A 23,998-nucleotide genomic window follows, 5' to 3' on the forward strand; every position below is an offset into this window, starting at 1 on the left:
TGCACCTTATGCATGCTTTGCAGTTAACACTCATTACTAGTTCTATTTGACAAGAGAAGATAGTGACTAAAACTAATAGTAATAGAACACTGATATCAGTTTTTGATTATGTATTTTGTAATCAGAAGTACTGATTGATAATTGTATTTTTATCATTAAATTTTTTATATAAAATTTTATCATATTTGGTAAGCTACAGTTTCATATTAAGTAGTTTAACCAGACCACTGAATGAGAATCCTTACCTCTCATTGGGCTGGCTGTCACAATTTTATACAAACTTGATATATTACTTTAATTGAATAAATTTAAAATGAATATTTTCAGTAAATTTGTTGAAGGCGGCTGTCTCCAAGATTTGCCTCAAGAATATCACATGAGATGCACTTAACCCCTTGAATTGTAGAGTATTTTATATCTGGGGCAAGTAACAATATGGTGAATTGAGGTTTCTCATCATCAAATTGGAACTTCAAAAGTTCAAGCAAAAATGCAATGCACTACTACCGTAATAATATTCTGCATGCATTTTAATACGTTTTTTTTTATTTTTTCTTTTTAATAAGCGAGATCTCTTCTTTCTGTATTTCCCTGTACTTCCTCGTACTTCTTCCTAACGAACACCATATTCTTTGGAAGCCTGAATTTCAAGTCAATGGCTCCTATGGGCTTGTTCCATATGAATAGAATTCATCTTTTGATTAATAATAATAATAATAATAATAATAATAATAATAATAATAATAATAATAATAATAATCACCTCATCCGTTATTGCCACAACCATGGGTGGTTTAAAAAAAAAGTTATACTCTGTAAAATTTATCCTGAAAATTTTAGGTATTTCAAGTTTTACAGTCTACAGTTATTGAATATACAGTACATATCCATTTTCTTTTCAGAATGAACCCGGGGATACTTCTCTACACAGGAATTCTGTCTTTGGTGATGACTCAAAAAATATTAGCTGTTAGTATAACTTTTGAAAATAAGAGGTTAATATTATAACAATATTTTTGAGTGGTGTACGCTGGTTTGAAAAAGTAGATTTAAGACAGGAAAAGGATTTTGAAGATTTTAGAAAATATAGACTTTTCTTGATTATGTAAATATACAATACTGTATATGTATATATTTGTAATATTTGCAATGCACTAATCAAATACAGTGCAGTACTTTTTTGGCAATACACTATTCAGAAACACTGCAGTACTTTTTAAGAGGATTCATGTATGTTTGAGAAACTGGCTTTTTATATCTTGCATGTTTAAGTTTGTAAATATGAAAACAGTTTCTAGTTCTCAAGACTGTACTTTTCTGATGTATTTCTGAAAAGTGTATTTTTTTAATAGAATTATAGTTCAGAAATTAACCATTTTATGAATGTACAGACGCCTACTTACAAACGAATTATGTTCCAGACGGCTGTTTGTATGTTGGATTGCTTGTAAGTTGGTTTCTGTACTCTTCTAAGTACAGTACTACTGTACATACAGTACTGTATGTACAGAATAGGCGTACAAAACAAAATCTGAACCTACAGGTGGCAAAGGGGAGTTCTTTGAACACAATTTTAATCTGGGTTCCCATTTGTATTTATCTCAGAATGTTGGTACAATAAGTCGAATGTTCGTAAGTAGGGTGGTGTCTGTATTTACACAGTAGTATGTGAAGAATTATGAGTACAATATTAACTTTTTTGCCTGTAGTATTAGGTTTGATATATATATATTAGGGAGGTCGAGGAAGGGAAATACATGTACCTTAACTTGGTTTTTATAGAATCTTGTCATATTTGCCATTCTTCGAATCATTTTGCAATTTAGCTGTGGGTTTCTAATTTTAAAATGAATCATCAAGGTTTGAATTCAAATTTTTCAAAGCGGTGTTTCATGAACTTATTATGTACTGTACTGTATTATATTGTGATATGTGCTTTTTAACATCTTTCACAGTGCATAAACTTACATTGAAGAGTATTGTCACAGTCTAATTTGCAATTTGACTCTGATGGATAATGTGGGTAGAAACTCATCTCACTCTAGGAATATTATATTTCATGTCCTGGAGGCCTTGTTGTCATTGAATAATTTGAAGTTACAAAATGAGAACCCAGTTGTTTTTGAAAGTGACCTGCTTTGGTCTTTGATAATGATTACATATACTGTATGTTAAAAATTTAAGTTTTATTGTTAAAGACAAACCCGTCAGTCCGGCCTATGATAATATAATAATAATAATAATTATTAATGCTTATTTTGATTTTAAAATACAGAAGGATCAAACAAACTTGCATCTTACTGAAAATGGGATATATTTTCTTCCTAGGATTAAATCCATTTGAGTAATAATTGTGTTTATTACACCTTCACATATGAGTTTTGTGTAAAGAGTTCAGTTATGTACGTATCAAATAGGTAGTAAGTGATAAAAAGAATAAAGTTTGACACATGAGATAACTTGTACATAATTTTATTCCTCATACTGAGAGGACTTGCCCCAAATAAAATATCATACTGAGAGGACTTGCCCCAAATAAAAAGTTTTAGTGCTTTCAAATGTAGGATTAGCAGGACTTTTTCAGTTCGAGGTTGTTTCTGAACATAGATGATATTTAAGGTTGTTATTCAATTCCAGTTAAAGTTGGAGGGTTTTCAATTAGGATGCAGTAGTTGTCCCATTCACATGTTACTTTTAAAAGTTTGGAAGCAATTATTGAATAGCAGCCAAGGTTTCTTGTGCTTCACAACAGAAGTGGGGTTGTGAATGCAAGTACAGACACCTCCCTACTTACATACTTTGTATGTTGAATTGCTTTAAGTTGCTTACTATACTCTTCAATCAATACAGTACTGTACATTTTTTCATCATAAAACGCAATACACCGTACATACAGTACTGTACAGAATAGGTGTGCAAAAAAAAATATGAACTTATGGGTGGCAAAGGGGAGTGCTCTGAACACAATTTTAATATGCGATCCCGTTTGTTTGTATCTCTGAATGTTTGTAAGTTGAATGTTCGTAAGCAGGGTGGTGCCTACTGTAGCTTTTCTTAATTATATTATTGCAGACCAAAGAATTTTGTAATTTTTTGTTACCCCTGCTTTACATTTTTATTTAGTCTCTGAACTTTTGTAAGTTTACCAGATGCATGCCAAGAAAATTACAGATTTAACCTGAATGGGAAAAGAAACTCCAGATAGTCCCTCAATTATTTGTGGACTATCACAGGATTAATTGTCTGGTTCCTGTAAGAAGCTGGTGGTGTCTTTATTGCAGCAATGCTAATAATCTGGTTCCTGGCATAAGGAAGTGTCCACATTCTCTCGTTTGTCACAGTTACCAATCTGCTGATTCCAGTAGAGCGGGGTTGGACACTGCTGTATTATTGGGGCCCCATGTTCACATTCGTAGTACTGGAGAAAGCAAATGAGACCAAGATTACTAAAAGTCTAGGTAGTTCATGTAGCAGCTATTGTTTTTTAAGCAGTATTATTGTGCATTTTACGAACATTAATCCTTAGAAGTAGCACACCCACAATTTACAGTTTACAAACACTATTGCCATACGGAGCCGCATACATTCTGGTTACTATATGTTCCTTTGTATGGTTTATAAAACCTTTATATATTTTTCATTTCAACTAACAACTTTTATAAAATTCCAAGTGTGATGCCTAGGCCGAGTTAGGCACACACAAATGTTAAATTTAGTATTAGTTCGAGGTCTAGGTATAACCAAAGAAATTAGGAATAAGTGCGGAATAGGTATTTCGCCACTTAATGGCATGGTCACGGTAATCTAACAGCATGCAAAACACGTCATATTTAGACTTACCTGTCGTAATCCATCATATAAGGATCTGTAAAAGTAATGGTAGGTTTATGGGAAAATAGTAGGTAATGTTAGTAAGGATAGGATGTTGTTGGGAATTGAGATGGGATAGGATTAAAACCTACATTCAAGGACGCTATTTTCAGTTACATGTTCGGAAACCCGCGTTTCTAGACAGAGAGTGCAAGAGAGCCAAAAGAGCAGTATCCTCTTGGACTATCCACTCGCTAGAGTTAGGTAATGTTTAGGTAATGTTTCTCTTAGACAATAATAGTACTGGTTTTAGTAACTAGGATTAATAATAGTAATTAGGAACTAAAATTATACTTACTTAATATTTATTTACACTTATTTACAATAGTATACTACTCCATTACACCCTTCCCCTATAAATCAAGCCGATTAGGAGGCTTAACTACTCTAGTGGAATGGCGTACAGGAGCAGCCTGTTTGACTGGAGTTTCAGGTATATGTTCCATCTGAACTCCATCACTTATTTCAGTCTCAGTAGGTAAGTGAGTAGACAAGCTTTCGTCATTAGGTACATTAGACTTCTTAGGTGTGGACAGATTAAGCTTTGGAGATCTTGTTAATATCTGATCTTGTTGACGTCGTACTATATGGCCACCAGGCAATTCACATTTATAGGACACTGGACCTGTCTGTTTCACTACTTTTGCTGGTATCCAACGATCTTTGGACAAAGTAGAATAGTTTCTCACCATCACTGGTGACTTTGGTTGTAGCTGTAGCCTTCTAGGAACAGTAGCATCAAAATTAGATTTGTGTTTTTTGCTTAGCTAATACAGTCTGTTTTACACATTTACTAGGATGGACTAGATCAAATACTGTACGTAACTTCCTGCCAAACATCAACTCCGCGGGAGATATGCCCGTAGTAGAGTGCGGCGTGACTCGATATTGGAATAGGAATCTATCCAACTTCATCCTCCAATCTTTTCCTGAGCAATGTTTAAGGAAATTCTTGAGAGTCTTAACTGTATTTTCAGCTTGACCATTAGTGCTAGGCTGATACGGTGCAGAAGTTATGTGACAAATACCATTCTTCTCCAAAAATAGTTCAAACTCAGTAGATACAAAATTAGGACAATTATCAGACACCAATGTCAAGGGTAGACCAAAATGTGCAAAAACATTCCTTAGTAAGTTAATTAGTAGCAAAAGAACTAGTATCATTAGTAGGTAAAACTTCAATCCACTTAGAATGTGCATCCGTCAGTACTAAAAAATATGTACCATTCACAGGTCCAGCATAATCTACATGAATCCTCACCCAAGGTTTTTCTGACCAATCCCATGGATGTAGAGGTGCATTCTTAGGTGAAACTCTTGTAGCAAGACATACAGAACAACTTCTTGATAACTCTTCGATGTCATCGACTAACCCCGGCCACCAAAAATAACTTCGGGCTAGTTGCTTCGTTTTAGTGGAACCTAGATGTTCTTGATGTAATTCTCTTAACATATTTTCTCTTTCTGGTGGAGGAATAATTACTCTAGATCCCCACAGAATACATCCTTGCTGAATACTCAACTCAGCTTTACGATTGCAAAAAGCTTTTAGCTCACCCTCAACTCTTTCAGGCCAGCCACTATCAAGGTATACTAACACTTGAGCTAAAATAGGATCTTTAGCTGTCCACTTAGAAATCTGCATAGCTGTTCACAGGAGTTGCATCGAGAGTGTTTACTAGTTGAATCCACTCATTACACACAGACACAGACTCTGGGGCTTCCCTTAGAGGTAAACGACTGAGAGCATCAGCAGTACCTAGGGACTTGCCTGAGAGATGAAACAACTCAAAAGAATAGGCTTGTAGAATTAGTGACCACCTTTGTATTCTTCCAGATGCCATTTCTGGAATAGGTTTGTTAGGATTAAATAGACCTAATAGAGGCTTATGATCTGTAATAAGACTAAATTGATGACCCCATAGATAATGATGAAATCTCCTCAGTGCAAAGACAAGAGCTAACGCCTCTTTCTCCGTCTGAGAATAAGTACGTTCAGCTTTGTTAAGTGTCCTAGATGCAAAAACAACAGGCAACTCTTCCCCATCCTTCTTCTGACACAGAACTGCACCTAGTCCATATTTAGAACTGTCAGCTGATACAATTATAGGTAGTTTAGGGTCAAAATGGATTAGGCAAGCATCAAGCAATAGGGACTTAGACTTTTGAAAAGCTTGACTACGTTCGGCATTCCATTTCCAAGGTACACCTTTCCTTAAAAGCTTGTTCAGTGGTTCCAACACCACAGCTGCATTCACCAGGAATTTTCTGTAAAAATTTAGCCTGCCTAAATAACTGCGTAGTTGTGTGATATCCTTAGGTTCAGGAGCATTAGAGATAGCTTCTAACTTCTGTTTAGTAGGTTTAAGACCTGTAGAGTCAATAGTATAACCCAAATATTGAACTTTATCAACACCAATTGAACACTTAGTAGGATGTAGTTTCAAACCTGCTTCCTGTAATCGTCTTAGAACCTCACCTAGATTATCATTATGCTTTTTAGCATTAGAGCCAGAAACTAGAATGTCGTCAAAAAACACACATACCCCTGGAATTCCTCGTAGGAGATCTTCAACAGCTCTTTGAAAGATTCCCGGAGCACTAGCTATTCCAAAGCACAACCGATTGTATTGGAACAATCCTCGGTGAGTATTTATAGTAGTTAGAGGATGTGACTCAGGACTAAGCAATATCTGATTATAGGCATTAGTCATATCTAGTTTAGAAAATATTTTAACACCACCTAAAGTAGCAAAAATATCATCAATTCTAGGTTTGTAACTTTAGTAGCTCGATTAACTGTCAACCTGTAGTCTCCGCAAATCCTAATAGTACCATCCTCTTTTAGTACAGGCACAATAGGTGCGGCCCAATTAGAAGATGAAACTGGCTGAATAATATCCTGTTCCAACAATTTGTCTAAAGCAGCATCCACTTTAGCCCCCATAGCATAGGGTACATTCCGAGCTTTACAATACCTAGGGGATACAGACTCTTCCAAATCAAAAGAAACTTCCAGATCCTTAAATGTTCCTAGTTCATTTTTGAACACTTCTGGATATTTAGACATTATAGACTTAGGTGATTGAATCACAGCATGAATAGAACTGTCATCAAACTTGACCTGGAATCCTAGGGCTGGCATCAAGTCTCGCCCCAATTGGTTAGGCCCCTTGTCTTTCACAATGAGAATAGTACTGTCTTCCAAAACTCGACCTTTGTAACTAATTTTCACCTTAATATAGCCCCTTACTGGAATTTTAGATCCTCCATAGCGATTTAACTCTATGAAATAAGGTAAAATTTTAGGTTGATCAGTAGGAAACATTTTGAAGAACTCTTGCTCAGTGATTAGAGTACGTGCAGCTCCAGTATCAAGCTGAAAATCAACCTCTGCCCTGTCATCTAGTTTTAGTTTCACATAATAGGGTGCTTTCAACTCAACTGAATTAGAGGAACTAAGTGAAAATATATATTCCGAAGAAGTCTGGTTACTAGAATTACTCTCCGGTTGCTCAACAGAACGAATACTCTTAGGCTGAGATTTAGGTTTAGTAGGACTGGATGTCTTAGCAAAACATATTTTAGCTATATGACCTTTACGTTTACACCAGTGGCATTCTGCATTCTTGAATGGACACTCACTCTTCCAATGACTTTTCCCACATCCACTGCAGGGTTTAATAGGCTTCTCAGGAAATTCTCTAGATTTTTCCTTCCCTCCTTGCTTAGTGTTCTGCTTAACCACGGAATTAGACTTAGAATTAGTTGTAATAGAATTCACATCTCTATTATGTGAATGTGTTCTCTGGCTGAACTCTGACATCTTTTTCTGCTGCCTCCCTCGCTACCGCAATCTCCACCGCATGGCTGAAAGTCAAATTCTTTTCCGTTAACAGAACACGCAGTGTGCTCTCATTTTGGAGACCTGTAACGAGTTTATCCCGTAACATTTCTTCAAGTGTATTACCGAAATTACACGTGGCTGCTAGCGACTTTAATGCTACGACAAAAGCAGAAATACTCTCATGTGCCTCCTGATTCCGCTTATAGAATTTAAACCTCTCATATATCACAATGACTTGTGGTTTAAAGTGATTATCTAATATAGAAACTAACTCATCAAAAGTGCACTCATCTCCTTCTTAGGACTACGGATCTCTAGCTAGGCAAACAATTTAGGATCAATAATCGACAAAAATGCAAGACCTTCTTCCTATCATCTATCTCATTAGCTGCAAAATATACTTTAGATACTCTCTCTCCATAAGTAGAAAATTTCTCAGATTCATCATAAGGACCTACACTTCCTATAAGAGTGGTCATTATTCAATAGTTTAGGTAAAAATTCTGAGAAAAATTCACGAATAGCTGGGCTAGTCCTCTTAAAACCTAGGCTATGTTAGGCTAAGTTACCTAAAAGTTAGGCAAGTTACGCTACATTTAAGCTAGCCTAGATTTCCCAAACGAGATAGGATAGGTTTCCCCAAAACAGTCTAAATTTTTCCTCGTCGCCAGTTATGTGATGCCTAGGCCGAGTTAGGCACACACAAATGTTAAATTTAGTATCAGTTCGAGGTCTAGGTATAACCAAAGAAATTAGGAATAAGTATTTCGCCACTTAATGGCACGGTCACGGTAATCTAACAGTATGCAAAACACATATCATATTTAGACTTACCAGTCTAATCCATCATATAAGGATCTGTAAAACTAATGGTAGGTTTATGGGAAAATAGTAGGTAATGTTAGTAAGGATAGGATGTTGTTGGGAATTGAGATGGGATAGGATTAAAACCTACATTCAAGGACACTATTTTCAGTTACATGTTCGGAAACCCGCGTTTCTAGACAGAGAGTGCAAGAGAGCCGAGAGAGCAGTATCCCCTTGGACTATCCACTAGCTAGAGTTAGGTAATGTTTCTCTTAGACAATAATAGTACTGGTTTTAGTAACTAGAATTAATAATAGTAATTAGGAACTAAAATTATACTTACTTAATATTTATTTACACTTATTTACAATAGTATACTACTCCATTACACCAAGAACATTGTATTAATTCATGATATTTACTGCATAAATTCTTTGCTCGTGATTCTTGCTTGTATTTTAGACCTTTGAGGCTAAATAAGGCTGTCATATGATTTACCAGTTAATGTAAAGCTTTGAATGGCCTATTCACTTGCTTGAAATACACTAAAAGTACAGAGTAAAATGAAAAAGCTGAAAAACATTTCAAAGGAAACAATGTTTGACGGTGTAACCAAATATCTGAAAAAATACAGTAAAAATTTTGACTTTTGTGTTGGTATGGAGGGTAGGAGTGAGGGTATGCCTTGTCATAACTCCCAGTAAAAGCAGCAAGAGGATCATTGATTGCTGAGGAAACGTAAGTGAATATTGAGATAAAAGTGAATAGGAATGGCTTTATTCTTGACACCCCATTTTATATTATGACCAAATACTGCTACAAACTTATTACCAATGACATTAACATCATATCATAATTGTTTGTATGTCGGCTTTTCCATCTGAGGATTTTGATTCCAAATTAATTCTCTTCACTCTCTTTAGTTGTATATTCTTTCTACCAGACCTCCCATGAGGCGTAAGTGTTCATCTACCCCATTTTTCCCTGGTTTCAAGGTCTTCCCACAAATTTCATTTTGCTATTTCTAAATCTGCTGCTTTTCAGATGAACTTTTTTCTTTCCTCATCACAAGCCCAAGTCAGTCTTTGAGTCTTAGTATATTTTCCAGTCTCTGGACATAAATCTCTCTGCAAAGCCAGTCACCAGCATCTGAATTCACCTCATCTCTTCCTCATTTATAAAATACAATCTTCCCACTGTACTCTGACCATGAATCTCATCATTATGTAATCATACCTCTTCAGAATTTATTTTATTTTTTTCATGTTAGTGCCATGTTTCTTAACTGCCTCTAACGGGACATTTTTATTCTCAAGTAGCCTAGCTATCTCTCTCCATGTCATCCATACTTCAGGTACTCTTATTCTTTCCCACTTTCTCATTCTCTCTCAACAGCTACTCCACAGTCCAGTGGGCATCCTAAAGTAAAAGAAATTGTCTATCTCTTTCAAGACCTGCCATTTCTTCAAAATTTGTCATCTTTCTTCTGCATTTCATCTTGTAATTTCTTTACCTCCATGTATATTTCTAAATCTGAGTATCTCTTGTGACACCATCTGTTGCACTGGGGTACCCACCAATGAGTTCACCTCTAGAATTTCCCACAAAAAAGCCACACATGGCCACTTTATTGATGGTGCTTCTTCCTTTGCTTCCTTTCCAGTCACCATAAACCTTGTTTTTGCTTATGGTGCTCTTGCTTCAACGCATCTCTAATATCCCTTCCTCCTATTTTTGCTGTCATCCTGGTTATCTGCAAATAAAAGCAGCTCCCAGGGGCCTCTTTCCTTGTAGTTTTCCTTCATAACTATGTTAAACTGCAAAGAATTCGCCACAGATCCTTGATAAGACATCAACATTTATCTCACATACTGTTGGATACATCTGCCCTAATGAGTGAGATCCATAAATATGAGGTATAAATCTATTTCACCTTGCATGGCAGTTTTTCCTGTAGTGGGTGTATTGTAAAGACTGCTTTGTTGCTGCTTTTTGGCATGAAACCCTATTGTCAGTTATCAATTTTACCATTTTTCTCCATCACCATCACTTTCCAGTATATTCAGCTGGCTCAAAGTCTTTTTATTCTACAGTTTCTGCAGTGTAGCTCATCTTTACCATTATATTGCCATTGCTTAATGACTATTTTACTCCTCTTAGTACTGTTCTTTAGGTTTTCGTATACGTATTGTGTTCTGGTCAGTTAATGGATGACTAGCTCTCCAGGTGCCTTTATTGAATTGCTTGTTATTTGTACTGATCCTGGTTGGCTTTTCCATTTTTCATTTTTCTGAGGGTCCTTTCCACCACCAAGTCACTTTCACTACAACCTTACCTTGATATCACACTGCATGCTTCTTCAACACATTTTGTATGCCTTCTTTCAGCAGTTTCCATCAACCACATTCTGATGCTATACACATTTACAAACACTTAACCTTCATATTCCATCATGACTTCTGCCTTTAGTTTCCATGATTTTATTCTTCTTTCTAGCTTTTTCATCTTTTTATTTCTCGCGATCAAAGAAACTTGCAGAAATCAATGTACTGTACTGCTAAAAACAACTCACCTGGCATAAATGCAATCTTCTTTCAAACCATCTGCTTTTCATCATCATGAAACCAGTCTGTTTCTGTTCCTGCATTACTGAACAATACCAGCTTCTCTCAGGTTTCTGGATTAAGCAATGTATTTAGCAACTTCAATCATAAGCTCTGGCAGAACTCCAGCACTGCTTCTCTGTCCTTATTTCTTTCTCTTCTTCTTCTTCTTCTTCTTCTTCTTCAGCTGAAACCTATTCATATGGAACAAGCCCTCAGGGGCCATTGACTTGGAATTCAAACTTCCAAAGAACATGGTGCTTATTAGGAAGAAGTAAGAAGAGGTACGGGAAATACAGAAAGAAGAGACCTTGCTGTATCATCCCATCACTTCCTCCAAATGAGTTCTGTCCATCTTTCTGTGGCTATTTAAGTTTTCCCTACTATATTTTCCCCTTCTGATTGTGGCTCTTCTGTCACTGCATATGATAACCTCCCCCAAAATTATAGTGGACCCCCGTCTACTCGCAGTTCTGGATTCACGGCTTCACCTATTTGCATATTTTTCTGTGGAATGTATATACACACTAATCATGGAAAATTCACCTATTTGTGGTATTTTTTATACAGAAATATTCACCAATTACTGTATTTTCATATTTTTGTGACTAATTGCACTTTTTGTGATAAAACTATTAAAATACTAAGGTATAAGCATTTTTGGAGGGGTTTTCTGGTTTTTGAGCTATCAAAAGCAGTTATAAGCATTTTTAGAGGGGTGTCAAGTATTCGCAGATTTTAGCTATTCGCGGGGGGAGGGGGGTTGTGGTATGCATCCCCCGCAAATACCATGGGTCGACTGTATTGCCTGTTTCTTCACCTTCCCGATTGTGGGAACTTAAACAAAAATGCATGCATCACCTTTCTTAAGATCATCTAAACCTTCAACATTCTGCCACTTATCTGTCCCACTTCTATCAAATCTACAGAGTTGACTCGTATGCCTGTTTCATCTTCTGTGTACTTTGCCTCCTGAACACGACAAATGTATCTGTTTCTCTCAGTCAGCATTTCCACTACATTCACTGTGTCCATTTCAAATTTTCTATCTTTCCCAGGAATTCTTTGCAACCTCTGCCTACTTAAAGGCTGAAGGGTGCTGGGTGCCATTTCATCTTCAGAACCCAATTTGCAATTTTGCAGCCATTACCTTTTAACAAGTTATACATGCCCTTACTGACAAACTCAAATAACCCAAATTTCTCTGGGCTTCAGGCCACCTGTTGACAAGTCACTAGCTCATTTTGAGTTTTATAGCCTACAGGCTGTGGATTTTACTGATAAAAAAGTGTATCCAGTGTTGCCTGATTTGTAGAGAATAAAGAAGAAAGTGTTACAAATTTGCCAAACTATTTGGTGTTCGTGTGAGCAAGGGAACAGTGCCACACCAGGCTGTTTGTCAGGCTTAAAAGGGAACTACTTTCTTTAGTGGTAGTACTATTGAAGTCATAAAAAGCCGAGAGATCTTACCATGTTACAGTTTTCGGCTGGGTACTTCAGATTCTCAATCTGACAGCTCCAGTACCTGCAATGATCTTTGTCAACCTCGTCCTCCCAGTTGCATCCGTGGATTGTGATATCGAAGAGTGTTCCTGGTGCACAGCTCATCAAGGTAGCACTTCCATGTTCGCATTCCCAGTACTGTAAAAAGCAATGTCATTAAGCATGTATCCTCAAAGTAAAATGGTATTCGCAAACATTAAGCTACTGATGTCGTTTAATATCAAATTCACTCAACCTTGGAGTAAACACCTAAAGGTTAGCGTCACTGAAAGGCTGTCATTCCCAATCATTCAGTGGTTCCAGTCCACCTGAACACAGATTACTTATCACTTATTAATTCCCCTCTGGTTATGTTATTCCGAGGCTGAGTTGATTTGATATTAAACGGCATTTGTAGCTTAATGTCTGTGAATGTAAAAAATATCACAGTGTATGTGACAATTCATAAAATGTTATATGATGTACTTTGTTCAAATTTGTAATGCAAGCATTTGGTGATTATGAATGAGGTCTAATTATTGATTTGTAAGTAGTTTCCCAGATATGATTTTCTTTACACTAATCAACCAACGCATAGAGATTATGCCTTTAAATAGACTTGCTGTTCCGGAGACAAAGACCACGATGTTATATGATGCAATAGTAAGTCACCCTTGACCTAACTGGATAAAACTGAATGGAAATCATTAACTATCATTCAACATCCCCTGTCACAATCCTGAAAATACGTATGCATATAGATACTGTACTATGTTAATACTGTTATGCCAAATTCTAAATGTGATCTTAGATCAGAAGCCCAACACACTGTTGTTCCAGTCCTTCCTTTTGTGGTTTTAGCCAGGTGTCCCACTAATGATGACCACCAAAAACAAAGTGACAGGTCTTTGATGCACAACTGTTTTGATGGGGGTTGGAGTAAGAAGGTCGCCCATCAACCTGATGCACAGCAGGCTTCATCACCTGAACACATCTTAATTGGACAGCTCACATTGCATATATAAAGAAATATGAAAATGCCTTAAATCATGGGGCACTGGATGTTGACCGAGATGATAAACATTGGAGCTTTTAAATCTTTCCAGATCAATACAAACTGTAAGTAGTGAGCTATTTAGATTGCTATAAAAACGCAGGCACGTGACCCATTTACCATAAAAGGAAAAAAAAACTGCTGGAACAGAGTGATGCTTTTGTAAATACTGTAATCAAACATCACCATTTCCCACTGGAGCTAATCAGCTCAGTGAGGATTTGGGCTTAGATGTAACCATCCCTCTAGAAATGGAACTTCCTGATGCTTGGATGATATACACAATTCAAACACTTACCCAATTTATATCGCTCATCAAAACATTTTACTAGAACACCTTCGACAAAAAGGTAAAAGGTGTATGCTTACTCAATATACACCCATCAAATAAAGAAATTTTTTATCTGCTAATTACTCATACTATAATTATGCCTGAGCTTTTCAGCGTTGGATTTGCAACAATGTAGCCTCTTTGTTGAGGAGTGAAAAACATTGCATGGGGTTCATAGGCACTTATAAGAAATATGAATAAAGCTTGGAATTCTTTAGCACTATTCCAGAAAGTCCTCTCACTCCAACTATTACATTTTTTCCAGGACTAGAAGTTCATTGCCAAGTGTGCACCTATGCAGTAGCAGCAGCAACTGTCAGAGGACCTAGTGTAAGGATCACGCAGCTGAAGTCAGTTACCATGACAATTACTATCCCTTACTTACCTACGAAGTATCTCTTGGGCTACTAACAACTAGCAAAATGTCTCTTTCTATCGTTATCCGAACAATAGCAAATACTTAAAACCCCTCTAAAAACACTTAGAACTGCCTATTTTGATAGTTTAAACACAAAAAACTCTAAAAATGCTTATACCTGAGTATTTTAATACTTTTATCACAAAAAGTGCATTTAGTCATGAAAATATGAAAATACATTAATTAGTGAATATTTCTCAGTGAAAAATACCACGAATGGGCAAATTTTCAGCGAATAATGTGGATATATGTTCCATACAGAAACATGCAGATTGGCGAGTCCATGAATCGTGAGAACGCGAATACGGGGGGTTTACTGTACATACAATAGTTCACACAATCGGCAATTCTACATTTTCAGCGTTCTGGACCTTCTAGAATTCTCCACGACATCAAATTCTTATAGAGAAACAGGCTGAAGACAGCAGGAAGGTTTAAGATATGAGTATACGTCTCAGCTTTGTGAGACCTCGAAATGGCTCATCAGCAGTTTGATGTGGAGGAAGGCAAATTAGCCTAAAGGTTAGATCATCAAAGTTACTCATGACTGCATCTTTTCCCATCCAGAGATGAGGTGTTGACCAAGGATGCTTTACCTTTTACTGATCTTCTCACCAAATTGAGTGGGTTCCCAGTTCTTTGAGGAAGTCTGGATTTTTTCTTATAATATTTCAAAATGCGATTATGTTCGTCTTTGGTTAAAAGAACCTTCGAGATGTAAATCTTTTGAGAAGTGCATTTATTTCGATTATAATTTGGCAATAGAATAGAACAGACTATAGAATTTAAGCCATAGGCCAAGTGCTGGAAGCTATTAGGTCATTCAGCACTGAAAAGGAAATTGACAGCAAGGTTTGAAAGGTGTAACAGAAGGAAAACCTCACAGTTGCACTACGAAACGATTGTTAAAGTGGACGGAAAGTCAGATTAAAGAAACAGAATAAGAACGGAGGTACAGTAAAAGGAACGAAAGAAGTTGTAGCTAGGGGCCTCAGGAAGGGATGCAGCAAAGACCCCTACGTAATGCCTAAAGTGCACCATGTGAGGTGCACTGATGGCACTTCTACCTCCCTATGGGAATACTTTGGTAATGGTTGATACAAAGGCAGATTTTTGTCTCACCTTATCGCAGTCCATGTGTCTGAATAATGTCCCGTCCTCTATGCCAGTACAGTTTGGCCTTGCAAAGGGCGACGGTGTTGCTGTTGGGCCACGCCTGATTGTTGTTGTTGTTGTTGGGGTTGTTGTTGTTGATGGGGTTGGTGTTGTTGTTGGGGTTGTTGTTGTTGATGGGGTTGGTGTTGTTGTTGGGGTTGTTGTTGTTGATGTTGTTGTTGTTGGTGTTGTCGTTGGGGTTGTTGTTGTTAATGTTGATGTTGGTGCTGTTGTTGGCGCTGTGGTTTCTGTCGTGGGCAGTGGTGGACTATCACACCTCTGGAGAGCAGACATTTATTCTGAGACTTCAGCATGCAAAGGTAAACATTAAGAGACACAAATCTAGCCTTCAATTAGCAGAAAACATTTAAAAGAACATAAGTAGCTTTAAGGGTAATGCACAAGCATACAAAAGCAGTTAGTTGGATTCACTGTACTAGATACAATAGCACAGGACTCATCATGAGGTCATTTGCTAGTGACAAAATTCTTTTAAGACCTCAGGTCCTGTAGATGAAATAGTACTCAATATCCGAGGTAATTATCTGGTGGTGCAATTCTTTTAAGACCTCGGGTCCTGTAGATAAAACGGTAATCATTATCTGAGGTCTTTTTTGGTGGCACCATTCTTTTAAGACCTCGGGTCCTGTAGATAAAACAGTAATCATTATCTGAGGTCTTTTTTGGTGGCACAATTCTTTTAAGACCTCGGGTCCTGTAGATAAAACAGTAATCATTATCTGAGGTCTTTTTTGGTGGCACAATTCTTTTAAGACCTCTGGTCCTGTAGATAAAACAGTAATCATTATCTGAGTTCTTTTTGGTGGCACCATTCTTTTAAGACCTCAAGTCCTGTAGATAAAACAGTAATCATTGTCTGAGGTCTTTTTGGTGGCACAATTCTTTTAAGACCTCTGGGTCCTGTAGATAAAAAATTCAGTCAATCATAAATTATCGGAGGTCTTTTTGGTGGCACAATTCTTTTAAGACCTCGGGTCCTGTAGATAAAACGGTAATCATTATCTGAGGTCTTTTTGGTGGCACAATTCTTTTAAGACCTTGGGTCCTGTAGGTAAAACAGTAATCATTATCTGAGGTCTTTTGTTGGGCACAATTCTTTTAAGACCCTCTGGTCCTGTAGATAAAACAGTTAATCATTATCTGAGGTCTTTTTGGTGGACTTTTAAGAATTTAGATAAGACCTTGGGTCCTGTAGATAAAACAGTAATCATTATCTGAGGTCTTTTTTGGTGGCACTAATCTTTTAAGACCTCTGATCCTGTAGATAAAACAGTAATCATTATCTGAGGTCTTTTTTTGGTGGCACAATTCTTTTAAGACCTCGGGTCCTGTAGATAAAACAGTAATCATTATCTGAGGTCTTTTTGGTGGCACAAAAAGACCTTGGGCCCTGTAGATAAAACAGTAATCATTATCTGAGGTCTTTTTTTGGTGGCACTATTCTTTTTACGACCTGGGGTCCTGTAGATAAAACAGTAATCATTATCTGAAGTCTTTTTAAGACCTGTCTTAAACTATTCATTATCAGAGGTCTTTTTAAGACCTTAAATCCCTGTAGATAAAACAGTAATCATTATCTGAGGTCTTTTTTGGTGGCACAATTCTTTTAAGACCTTGGGCCCTGTAGATAAAACAGTAATCATTATCTGAGGTCTTTTTTGGTGGCACAATTCTTTTACGACCTCGGGTCCTGTAGATAAAACAGTAATCATTATCTGAGGTCTTTTTTGGTGGCACAATTCTTTTAAGACCTAGGGTCCTGTAGCTAAAACAGTAATCATTATCTGAAGTCTTTTTTGGTGGCACAATTCTTTTAAGACCTTGGGCCCTGTAGATAAAACAGTAATCATTATCTGAGGTCTTTTTGGTGGCATTATTCTTTTTAAGACCTGGGCCCTGTAGATAAAACAGTAATCATTATCTGAGGTCTTTTTTGGTGGCACAATTCTTTTAAGACCTCGGGTCCTGTAGATAAAACAGTAATCATTATCTGAGGTCTTTTTTGGTGGCCTGTAGATAAAACAGTAATCATTATCTGAGGTCATTTTTGGTGGCACAATTCTTTTAAGACCTCATTATCTTGGCCCTTGTAGATAAAAAAACAGCAATCATTATCTGAGGTCTTTTTTGGTGGCACAACTCTTTAAGACCTCGGTCCCTGTAGATAAAACAGTAATCATTATCTGAGGTCTTTTGGTGGCACAATTCTTTTAAGACCTCGGGTCCTGTAGATAAAACAGTAATCATTATCTGAGGTCTTTTTTGGTGGCACAATTCTTTTAAGACCCCGGGACCTATAGATAAAACTATCCAAGTTCATTTTCTAGTGGCACAATTCTCCTAAGGCCTCGGGTCCTGTAGGTAAAATAGCACTTACTATCTGAGGTCATTTTCTGGTGGCAAAATTCTTTTAAGACCTCAGGTCCTGTATATAATATAATACTCATCATCTGAGGTCATTTTCTTGTGGCAAAATTCTCCTAAGACCTCAGGTCCTGCCTCAGAAAAGGAAGAGGGTGAAAATATGAACTGAAAAAACTCACTAATTCGTCTCCACCTGCTTCTTTGTCCAAGGCCTTCTTCATATGCTTGATCAGATGAAACGTCTCGTCATAGCAATGACCGTGGAAGTCGTCCTCATCCATCGTCCAGACTGCGACTCCAGCTAGACCCAAGTTCTTCGCATACCTTGCCTGTACAACAAAGGGCCTCAACTTAACGGACTTCTGTCTGCACTTATCAGCTACATCATTAATATTAATTTTTGCTATGCTACCCTTTTAGATGTAATAAGGTCTTCAAGATTTTTCCTCTTTAATTGAATTTGAGTGCAACGTACAGGTTAGTTGAGGTTAGGAACTATGTGGAATTGCTGTTAGCTGTAAATGGAATAAATGAATATAAAACTTATGCAAAAGGCCAAGCACTGGGAACTATGAGGTCATTTTGCGCTTAAAAGGAAATTGAGAGAAATAAAAAGGTTTGAAAGGCGTAACAGTAGGAAAACCTTGCAGTTGCCCTATGAAAAAATTCTTAGGAGAGGGTGGAAAGTAAAGCGGAAGTATGAGAATAGGAATGGAGGTACAGTAAAAGGAATGAAAGGGGTTGCAGCTAGGGGCCTGCGGAAGGGACACTGCAAAGAATCTTAAATAATGTCTACAGTACACCATGTGAGGTGCACTGACGGCACTTCTACCCCCTCTAAGGGAGCTGTTAGCTGTAAGATATCTAGGAAATATTGAAGGGCAGGATATATAATATAGGCTGTTCGTTTCTTAATATGGAGGAATGAGGTTATTACATTTGACAACGTCTTGTGTGAGAGAGAGAGAGAGAGAGAGAGAGAGAGAGAGGAACGAACAACGACGTCTTGTGTGTGTGAGAGAGAGAGAGAGAGAGAGAGAGAGAGAGAGAGAGAGAGAGAGAGAGAGAGAGAGAGCGAGTGTAATTGTCGTTAGTAAGTGTTTCGGTTGTTGGAAGAGGGATAAGGGTCGTTAGTTGGAGTTTGTTTGCGGCGCTGTCTGTCTGTGAAGGTGTGGGGGAGATTGCAGTCTTGAGTTGAGGTTCAACCTGGGAAGTGGTCAGTCAGTTTTTTTTGTTGTTGTATGTTTCGTCTGAGTTTTGATGCCGTTGTTGGTTTTGCATGTGTCTCTTTCCTTTTGCTTGTTGTTGTATGTTCGTGAGTCGTGTGTTTTTCTGTTTTGGTTTTGTTTGTGTGGTTTTGTGTGCTGTGTTGGCGACCGTGGACCCTTAATCCATCTCCCAGCAACGAGGATCAGGGTAAGTGTTCTATGTATCTGTGTTGTGTGTTGTTTTTGTGGTTTGAATTCCGCCACATTAATTTGGCGCCCAACGTGGGGCAACTGGTGTTGCAGTTGCAATTGAGATTGGTGGCGGGTAGTGTGACTGGAGGAAAGGATGGAAGAGGAACTGGTGAGGTTGAGAGAGGAGTTAAGGCTGGCAAGAGAGAAGAATGCATGGTTGAAGAGTGAGAATGAGAGTTTGAGGCTTCAGTTGGAGGAGATGGGAGTAATGCTAAGGAGTGCAAAAGAAGAAATGAAAGAGGAGATGAAAGAGGGGGTGAAAGAGTCTGAAGAAAGAATGGATAAGAAGTTGGAGTCTGCAGTAAGCAGGATGCAGGAAATGATGAAGGGAATGTTTAGGGTGTTCTTTGGAGAAGGGGCTGTTGGAGGCAGGTCCTCTGGAACGTGAAGGGGCAAGAGAGAAAGAAAAGGAGGAAGAAGTGAATGGAAGCGTGAGTGATGAAAGTGATGTGGAAATAGGAAGTAAGAAACGAGAGAATGAGAGGCAGGGTAAGGAAAAGGGAATGAAAAGCAAGGGAAGGAACAGAGGGAAGGTAAGGATAAGTCAGGGGAAGAAAAAGGGAAGAAGGGAAAAGGAAAGGAAACTGGTAAGAAGGGTAAGGAAGTGGGAAAGGTAGGAAAGAAGGGAGAGGGTAAGATAATAGTGATAGTGAGGTGGATGGAGGTGAATGGATAAAAGTGGATAAAAAGAAGGGGAAGAAGAGTGTAATGAGTAAGATGAATGTAAGTGCGGAAGTGGACTCTTTGTATTCGGAAGAGGGTATGAAAGGACAGAGTGAAAGTAGCGAAAGTGAGAAAGAAGTGAGAAAGGCTATGTATGTGAGGGAGGTACCCCGGTGTGAAAGGTATAATGAGTATGGAAGTAGGGATGTGCATGATTTCTTTAGGGAGTATGAAAGGTTTTGTCAGGATAAGTATGGGGAGAGTAAGAGAGTGTGGGCACGAGAATTAGGAGAATATTTGACTGGGTTTTTGCTTGATATGTATAGGGTTATTATGAGTGTGGGATATGTTACCACAAGGTGAAAGCTAGACTAGTTGAGCAAGCGAGGCGTATGAAAGCGAGTGTTAAGTATAAGAGGAAGAATGGATTTGATGAGGCAAGAATGAAAGCTGGGGAAACCTTGTCACTGTATGCTTGTAGGCTGGAGACGTTGGCGAGGAAGAAGTTTGGGGATGATGGGATAGATGAATGTAAGGAGTTAGTACGAAAGTTGTTAGAGACAGTGCCAGATGGAGTGAGAGAATTTGTGAACTTGAAGCGGAAGGAGAAGAAAGGATGGACGAGTGAAAGGTTGACTTGGGGAGAAATTTTGGAGATTGTGGAGGATTATGAGCTTGACAGGGTTATAAAAGAGAGCAGAAGTGTGAGTGTAAGGGCTGGGGTAGATGAGAGAGTGCCAGAGTTTGGAAGCTTTAGGGATGCAGTGTTGAGGGGCCCAATGAAAATGGCAGATAGTGTAATAGATAGGAGTGTAAGAGCAAGTAATGGAGGTGCCAGTGAGGATGAATCGTGGGTTTGTAAGGGAACAATGGGTTGGACGGGTTAGGGATAGTAGTGTACAAAGGGGAAGGTCGGGTGAGTGGAAGTCGAGCGAAGTGTTTTAGATGTGGAAAGGAAGGACATACAAAGAATGAGTGTAGGTGGGCTTTAGGAGCGTGTTTCGGTGTGGGCAATCGGGACATTTGGTAAGTGAGTGTACGAAAGATAGGGGGGTTAAATGCTACAGGTGCGGACAGGTGGGTCATATTGCTAATGGTTGTAGGGGTACCCGAGTGAATGTAATATGTGGCAACTGTGGTAAGAATGGGCATTATGCGAGAATGTGTTCAGAACCGAGAGCGAAGTGTGTCGAATGTGGAATGGAAGGGCATGTATCAAGTGTATGTAGACGAAAGAGGGTGACTGTGACAGCGAATTCGGGAAACTGAGTGTGAAGGGGGTTCAAATGGGTGGATCCTCTAGGATGCAAGCGGTGCGTGTGATGCATGTACGTGAGGGGTTGTTGCATGAGGATCAGCAATTTGTTTTGATAGAGTATGGTAGGAAACGTAAGAAAGGGAAGAACGTAAGTGAACGGAATGATCGTAAGTTGTGTGATAGGGGTGTGAGTGCCAAAGTGAAAATGAGTGATAAAGCGTGTAGTACGAATGAATGGGATGGTATGAATAGAACGTATAGCATATGCGGGTTTGATATAACTGAGTTGACTGGGGTGAGTGAAATTTCGGTCGGAAAGGAACTTACTAGTAGGCAGGTGATTGGTAGTATGGATGAGTCTTTGCGAGAGCTGGACAGAACTATGAATGAGTTGAATGGGTTAGTGGCAGAATTTGGAGAGATATTTGGGGCAGAATTGGAGGGTGTGGATGAAGTGGTGGGTGAGATAGGTCAGGATAGTGATGAGGAGGGTAGTGTGTCTGGAATGGGGTGGACTGGAGGGGTTGAGTGAAAATGGTGCTGAGAAGGGAGTAGAGACAGAGAGAATGCATGAGGTCCTCGAACAAGATCCAGGGGCCTGTTCCGGAGCATCCGTGGGTCCTGCCTAAGGCTATATAAAATCTGGGGAGTATGTGTGAGAAGACGTCGTCAAATGTAGTGGGGAGTAATATGGAGGAATGAGGTTATTACATTTGACGACGTCTTGTGTGTGTGTGTGTGTGTGTGTGTGTGTGTGTGTGAGAGAGAGAGAGAGAGAGAGAGAGAGAGAGAGAGAGAGCGAGTGTAATTGTCGTTAGTAAGTGTTTCACTGTTGGAAGAGGGATATGGGTCGTTAGTTGGAGTTTGTTTGCGGCGCTGTCTGTCTGTGAAGGTGTGGGGAGATTGCAGTCTTGAGTTGAGGTTCAACCTGGGAAGTGGTCAGTTCGTTTTCCTTTTGTTGTTGTATGTTTCGTCTGAGTTTTGATGCCGTTGTTGTCAGTGCATGTGTCTCTTTCCTTTTGCTTGTTGTTGTATGTTCGTGAGTCGTGTGTTTTTCTGTTTTGGTTTTGTTTGTGTGGTTTTGTGTGCTGTGTTGGCGACCGTGGACCCTTAATCCATCTCCCAGCAACCGAGGATCAGGGTGAGTGTTCTATGTATCTGTGTTGTGTGTTGTTTTTGTGGTTTGAATTCCGCCACATTAACACACTTCAGTACTTATCAGAAAGCCAGACCCTCAGGGTATCTGTTCATTCGTTAGCATAATTCAAAGTTGGTTTAAAGTGACCACGTCTTGGAGAAGTCAGATAATTACAGCACCTAAAATTGATAATGCACTCTCTCTCTCTCTCTCTCTCTCTCTCTCTCTCTCTCTCTCTTTATTTGCAGGAATCACGTCTTGGATAAGTCAGGTAATTGACGCACCTCCCTCTCTCCCTGACATTAATTAAAGGTCATTTACAAGAATCACGTCCTAGACAAAGTCAGGTAATTAAGAGTATGTATATCTGATAATGCACTAATTCTCTCCCTCTCCCTCTTTCTCTCTCTAAATTCCTCGCAGCTTCCCTCATTGTTTTTTCCAGTTTTCCTCCTCTTTTTGGTTTCTGCTCGCACAACCCTCCAACGTATAGACCAGTCACATTCGAGTCCTGAAACGGGACTCTGTAGACAGTCACATGTCGACCTCATTTGTTACAATAAATCATTTGTGCTGGAAACTACTTAAAAGAGTTAAAACCTCAAAATCTAATATTTTCTTATTAGTTAAACCGAAATGAGGCGATCCGTGATAGGAACTGGTAAAAGGTAACCTCAAAAATAAAGAGTTTATTATAAAATCATATTCTTATGACGTTGATATCATACCTTTCAAACCAAGAGAACTCAGGGTATCTAGCAGAAGGCATGGATACCACCCCCAGGTCGACTTTAATGATTATGATTAAGAATTAACGAGTGATTGCTGCACACAAACCCACTGGCTTGCAAGACCTAAAGTCGCCAGGAAAAACAGCAATTGGGTCTGACCCATAACTTTCTGCGCCACTTGAATGATTTCCTGACTTTTTTGTCATGACTTCTGAAAAACACTTAAAGAGAGCATAAGTCTTCCTTTTCGTAGACGCGTGGTTGCACTGCATGAACGGAAATTATGATGATTATGAAAAGCTCTTTTACAAACTGCATCGCACGAGTGACGTGACCCAAAGGGTCGTCGGTACATTACCTTGAGGTAAAGGGAGTCAGCATCATCATAGCCACACCAGATGTTGTCACTCATGCAGAAGAAATAAGGCTCGTGGAGGTCACGGATGTGAACCGGAGTGCAGGAAAAATCACTTGTCAGCCTTTCGCAGATCTGAGGAGTGGGTGTAATGGAATATAGAATTTAGGCAAAAGGCCAAGCGCTGGGACCTATGATGAGGTCATTCAGAGCTGAAAGGGAAATTTTAGAGAGTAAAGAAGGTTTGAAAGGCGTAACAGGAGGAAAACCTCGCAGTTGCATTATGAAACAACCGTTAGGAGGGGGTGGAAAGCAAGTTGCAAGAAAGAGAACATGAACGAAGGTACAGTAAAAGGAATGAAAGGGGTTACAGCTAGGAGCCTAGGGAAGGGACACTGCAAAGAACCTTAAATAATGCCTACAGTGCACCATAAGTGGTGC

The 23,998-nt window shown here is 38.7% G+C and overlaps 1 protein-coding gene across 1 annotated transcript in view; it reads right to left on the reverse strand.

The window, feature by feature from the left end:
* Positions 1 to 2,297: 2,297 nt before the first annotated feature.
* Positions 2,298 to 23,998, reverse strand: part of LOC136825260 (chitinase-3-like protein 1) — a 52,819-nt gene continuing 31,118 nt past the window's right edge. Inside the window, exons 7-11 of the mRNA XM_067081316.1 lie at positions 23,561 to 23,692; positions 18,132 to 18,281; positions 15,535 to 15,846; positions 12,598 to 12,768; positions 2,298 to 3,418 (exon numbers count right to left, since the gene is read on the reverse strand). Coding sequence (XP_066937417.1) covers positions 3,287 to 3,418; positions 12,598 to 12,768; positions 15,535 to 15,846; positions 18,132 to 18,281; positions 23,561 to 23,692 — 897 coding nt within the window. The 3' untranslated portion in view covers positions 2,298 to 3,286. The remainder of the gene's footprint in view (positions 3,419 to 12,597; positions 12,769 to 15,534; positions 15,847 to 18,131; positions 18,282 to 23,560; positions 23,693 to 23,998) is intronic.

This window comes from Macrobrachium rosenbergii, chromosome 37 (genome assembly GCF_040412425.1).
Source record: "Macrobrachium rosenbergii isolate ZJJX-2024 chromosome 37, ASM4041242v1, whole genome shotgun sequence".
In the NCBI taxonomy this organism is placed as follows: domain Eukaryota; kingdom Metazoa; phylum Arthropoda; class Malacostraca; order Decapoda; family Palaemonidae; genus Macrobrachium; species Macrobrachium rosenbergii.